At 37.7% G+C, this 6,000-nt stretch overlaps 1 protein-coding gene across 5 annotated transcripts in view; it reads left to right on the top strand.

The window, feature by feature from the left end:
* epha3 (EPH receptor A3) overlaps positions 1–6,000 on the top strand; it is a 124,551-nt gene that overhangs the window by 95,218 nt on the left and 23,333 nt on the right. For all 5 annotated transcript variants that reach the window (XM_015383828.1, XM_015383827.1, XM_015383825.1 and 2 more), the window contains one exon: positions 2,875–3,060. In XM_015383828.1, the coding sequence (XP_015239314.1) occupies positions 2,875–3,060 (186 nt within the window). The remainder of the gene's footprint in view (positions 1–2,874; positions 3,061–6,000) is intronic.

Below are 6,000 nucleotides of genomic sequence, written 5' to 3'. Positions count from 1 at the left end.
AGCTAGCCTGAAATAAAGGCTCTCTTGTAGGAGAGTAGTAGAACCTTAAGGTCTGGAGACAAGGAAGAGCTGAGGGCTGTAGAAAAGAAACTGAAAAGGAAGATAAGCTATGGGGAACAAAATTCTACTTCAAGAAGTCAGAAGAGCGGTTGAACCAGATCAACATTGGTGGATATGTAAGAGCCTGTTTTCGATTTTAGGTCACAAGCTAAAGTCCCAGGCTACACAACAATACAGGTGGGGGAATGTTTTACATGCTCTACAGACACTAATTGCTCTCCTAAGCCAGTTTTCCCAACTGCAACCCATCTGCAGCCACTGACCTATGTTTACCCAAAACTTTACACCAGCAAGCTCTCAGCCTTTACCTATCTCTCCACCCCCTGATACGCCACCATCCCATCCCTTTCAATTTTCTAGGTGAGAAACAAGAATCTCGGGTTTCTGGGATGCTGGGCAGATGAACTCTGTGGCATCACGGGTTAGATGGTCAATATGAGCCTGAAATTAGGGAAAGCACTATAATTGTGAAAGACCCCCTGGTATTAATCTGGACGACCACACATCTGAAGGACCTCAGCATCTACAGGGTGGTTGCATTGATCTCTTTGATCAAGACGTAGAAGTAGATCCTCAACCTACTTTACACCCTGGTAAGGTTTTCATGGAATTTGCCTACCAGCCTGGAAGTTGTTATCTTCTATGTCCTACATCTGACCCACAAAGAGAAACCCAGCTAGAGAAACCTGGAAATTCTACCAATTCTACCAGCAGTATGTTAGAACACAGGGAAATCCAATTAACATACGACTTTACAAGGAAATTAAATGACACCAAAACATAGAAGCAATACCCAGGGGGTTTACGCCAGAGGACAAGACTCACCCCAAGCTGAATCCTTACATATTAAGGATGAAAAAAAATATTTTATGGACCAGCATTGTGTAAATCTTTGACAAAGATGTAAAAACAAGATGACTGAAGAAATTAATTGGCACCAAACAAGAAAAAATAAACAACCAAAAGAAACAGAAGGACTCAGATTTCAGCTTCAACAGTGAACTTGATGCCCAGTCAGTTTAAAATGAACTGAGACATTCTTGCATGGGACTAAATATCTCTGATTAAACAAGGCTACTAACAGCACTAAAAACACAATGTTGTTGGAAGGGTCCACACCACAAGGAAAGATGGAACATTGCAAATAAGATTAGAAGCCTGGAAACTGCATAAAGAGCTTTATATTTAAAAATGCAGTTAGATGAAGAATACATTGTTGTCCTGCATCAGTGTTTGTTGCGTTTTTTTCTATCATTGTTGCCAAGGGCCTTCTACTGTATTCTAAATTTCTAGATAGGCAATAGGCAATTTATAATTTATACCCCAGTATCTGTCATCTATACCAGGGGTCTTCAACAGGGGGTCTGTGACCCCTAGGGGGTCCACGGAGGTACTTCATGAGGGTCACAAAAGTTTTGGTTGATTACGCTTTTTTTTTTATATTCCCCCTGCAATTTTTTCCACTAATTGAAATGTATTTTGATACACATTAACATAAATTCAACACACTGTAGTAAACGATAAATGAAGGCAAAAGATGTCTTTCAGTCTTCAACGCATTCAATGGCACACAGGAGCTCTTTCAAGCACTGTTTCATGCACAACACCTGTCCCATCAACGAGGAATCAGAAATACTTAAATAATCCCAGGGTCACTCTATATGTAATAGGTTGACTATAGGACCAGTTTGATATAACACTATTTCATACAATATATATAATTAGGGGGACCGCACTCCATCTCACCATCAGTTTGGGGGTCCTTGGCCTAGAAAACGTTGAAGAACTCTGATCTATACCCTTTTAGACCTGCATATACTCATAGTGTTTCCACATTTTGGATATTAAAATGTCAAAATTATAATAAAGTATCACTTACTGTACTTCAATACTGTTTTATTCTCTTGTAAGGTTTAATTTTGCAGTAATCAATAGAACTGTTTTGTGTGGTACCTGTCAAATCTTTGCATTGATCTCTTTTTAATAAAATATATCAGTACCAAGATGAAAGTGCACATGTTTTCAAATGCAAAGTCAAATAAAAAAAAAAGAAGTTACGCTTGGTTTGTATTTAACTTGACAACTTCAAATCGGAAAGGAATACTAGTCTTTAACTGTAGTAAGCTTGGTTAGTCTTCAGCTGCAGACTAATGGACAGAATACCAATAAAGACAGAGAAGCAGTCTAACCAAAGACAACATACCTTCTCTTTCTTCAATTCTGTCCGCTCCATCTGTGCTCATTAGCTTGACTTTGGTCTCTTACTTGTGACCCTGTATCAAAACGTAAGAAAAACACAGACTCCCTTTCTGCATAGATGTGCCAGACTTGATCATCAAATCTGGATACCCTCGCTCTCCAAAAAAGAAGGAAAGGAGTGAGTTTCCCTAATCAAGCCTTATTAGAGAAGGATTCTCTTTCTCACAGTAACCACATGAAGAAAGTGCCTCTGCCTGGTTTTCCTATACATAGCTGAAGGCCAGAGGAATGAAGCAAAGCAGGGTAGAACAGAAACACTTTTTGGTATTTAGACAGGTTGTAATTATTCTAGTTTAAATCTTTCCAGACTGTTGCTCCATCTCTACTACCACACTCTATGATCCAGGTCTCCTTTGGTATATAATTTGACTGTATTGAGAAATAAATCTGGAAGTCTCACTTCTAACATCTCCCGGCATGAACATTTGCAAGGTGTTGCATGCAGAGGTGCAACACAAGTGGTTGTGCAAAAAAAAAAAAAAGAAAGAGAAATAACATAAAAAATATATATACAAATGATTAATTTGGATTGTGTCTATATTTTCTTCTCCTCAGGTGAATTTGGAGAGGTTTGCAGTGGTCGTCTGAAGCTGCCCAGCAAGAAGGAGATATGTGTGGCCATCAAAACTCTTAAAGGTGGTTACACAGACAAACAGAGGCGGGATTTCCTTGCTGAAGCATCAATCATGGGACAGTTTGATCACCCAAATATCATCAGGCTGGAGGGTGTAGTGACACGCAGTAAGTGCATTTTCATATCAAATATTTATGGATTAAAGGAAAACTAGTTTGTGAAACTCCCCATTTCGTTAACCACTGCAGCAGAATAAATTAGCTTAATGAATGTCTGAGATGACAATCAATGACTACATAAGCTAAGTATGTATGAACTTCAAACATTTTCCTTTCTAACCTTAGTAACTCAGACCTTCTTTTTGTGTTTCAATATGTTAGTGACCAAAAAAGAAAACATAATTTTCAAGCAGATAAAAAAAAGAGTTGATCAGGGTCTCAGATTTTTGGAAATGACAATATGAAATATTTTACTATTTAGAACCTTTTACTAAAACATTTTTTACTTGTTAATTTGTATAAAAAGTGTGATTAGGGTAATAAAAAAAAAAAAACGCAATCCCTACTACATCCCTAAGAAATAAATACATTAAATGTTTGTGGTGTAAATGCAAATAAATGTAACAAAATTTACAAAATTAAAGCCCATGCTTTTCTACGCACTGTATTTTGCATTTAATAGTATTGGGGTTGTTTTTCTTCATTGTAACAAAAAAAGCAAAAGCTAATTGGAAGAAAAAACAAGGTTTTGAGATTAAGAATAATGTTTTTTTTATTTTTTTATTCTGGATATGCAATTGTCTTTGACATATGGTTCCTCAAATGCCCGACACGTCTGTGTAAAAGCGACAACTTTTATTGAGCTGCTGTGGAATAAATCTCTGAAGATCTATGTGCTCTGATCAAAGTCTGTGTCAGGCACAAGCATTAAATCCATAAATCCATATCTCTGACTTGCACCCCTCTGGGGTTCTTTATAAGACCATCATTAGCTCACACAAGGCCTCTTTAAAAGGGAACAACTGAGAAAAGAGGGAAATAATGAGTCTGAACTTTGCCGCTAAGAAATAGGCCTGGCCTCTTTACTACCCCTGCGGCACTTGCCTAGTTAAGCAGTTCAGCCACAACTGTTGTTCTAAAGAGCTGAATAAAATACCTGAAGAAAGTACCATGACTTTTATAGTCCTGCATTTTTATCTCATTTTTTTGCTTTTTAGATTTTCCATAATTTAAAAAAACTTACTTCTTTGCCTACTTCGTGAAATTGGGTTTACATACTTCACCCTTATTTCCTGTTCTTTATCTCATATTACAAGAAAAAATATAGGAAGAACAAACTAGACAGTGAGGCAAGAATAAAAACGTATGATTACTAAATGTATTCTCCAAAATAATTTTGCCAACGACGTTAAAGTCCGGAAATATTGCTGTAATTCTATCAACTTCGAAGGACTTTTCATATCTAAAGCTTTACTGTCAAATTGACCAAACTTGTTTAACATTTTAAGTTAAACAACATTTTTATCATACAAACAACCTTTTTTAAGAAACATACATTTACCCATTACAGTACAGATAATACACTGAAAAATCATTGGAAAGTGAATATATTAGAGTATTACAATTAAAACATTAATCGGTTATCTGTATTCCTGTTTATGCTAGCAGTTTCAGGAGGGGGGTGTTGCCAATCCCCAATGGTGAAGGTGAGGTACACCCCGGAGATGTCGCCAGACCATTACAGGGAAAAATAGAGACACAAAGGAAAAATGGGGACAGACCAATTAACCTAACTGTTGTGTTTTTGGTCTGTGGGAGGTAGTCAGACTACCTTGAAAACATCCCTGCATGGGGAGAACATAAAAATACTAAATAGCCAGGAGGGCTATTAGCGTTTCGTGCTATTTAAATACCACTTATGCCACTATGCCGCCTAAATTTATTTATTTTTATTTCACACAGTATGGTATAACAAAAAATTTAATATAAATTCAAAATAATTAAAAATATTTTCAAATACATATTATAGCCTACTTAGAGGTATGTCCATGTTCTGTACAGTGCATCCATAAAATTGTTTTAATGTGTTTAGAATTGGAGATTATCCACCTGTGGCCCTGGTGTGGAGAGCCTTTATGTGTTCATTCAGAGGAGCTAATGCTTGTACCCTTCAGACTACCACCGTGGCACTGCAAGGTGCTCGCTGCTTCCTAAGGTTGATATGTTAAATGCAACTTAGGTTTATCCTATATTTTGTATTTTTTTTAATACAATATTTTTCTTCTTTAAAGCCAACATATGATGATGAGGCTTCCTCTACTTATGTTATTAATATGTATGGAAACCTGCCAGGACTACTTTCATTTGTTCCACTGGGATTTTTACAGAAGACACACTTGGTGCATGTGTGTCTCCATATGGCATTTGTAGAGATGTCAAGAACACATGTACATAAGTTAGTGCAGCACAAGTGCAGGCCCTACTTTTAGAGGGTCCATTTGATATGCTGCCCCACACAGACACACCTAAACACCCAAACACACACAGCTGAAGGGTGATTTATTAAGCTGCTCCTGTTAATTCTTAATAATCCTGAGACTTTCACACCCCATTTACCTTGCTGCTGCTTTCGGCTGATTCACGGGTTGCATGATGCAGGATCACACACACACACACTTCTTCCTTTTCGAACCTCGACATACACATCTGCATTTGCACACAAACACCCAAACTTTAGGTGACGGAACAAAGGGCTCTGGGAGCTTGGGGGCCTTTATCTTTACTGCCAAAGTGGAGAATAGAGAGAAAGAGGGGAGTGGAGAGGGCGGAGGAAGGTGATTGTGTGTGTGTATGTTCCTGTCGGCCACTATAAAAGTTATTTGTTGTTAAAGGAAACAATCCATCACAGCCTTGTAGGAAGTGGATGTAGGCGGAGGTTGTTTAACACCACCTCTATTTGAATAATGAGATGTTTTTACAAAAACTGTAAAAGAAAGCAACGCAACATTTGAGATGAACCAAGCTTTTTCATTTTATTTCCATCCATCCATTTTTTTCCACCTATCCGTCAGGGTCTAAGTGGGGCTGGCTGGTGACCTCAGAGACAGG

The sequence above is a fragment of the Cyprinodon variegatus genome, unplaced genomic scaffold (genome assembly GCF_000732505.1).
Source record: "Cyprinodon variegatus isolate N-32 unplaced genomic scaffold, C_variegatus-1.0 Scaffold295, whole genome shotgun sequence".
Lineage (NCBI taxonomy): Eukaryota > Metazoa > Chordata > Actinopteri > Cyprinodontiformes > Cyprinodontidae > Cyprinodon > Cyprinodon variegatus.
Note: the sequence above shows the minus strand (reverse complement) of the source record. Positions and strands in the feature narration are given on the sequence as shown.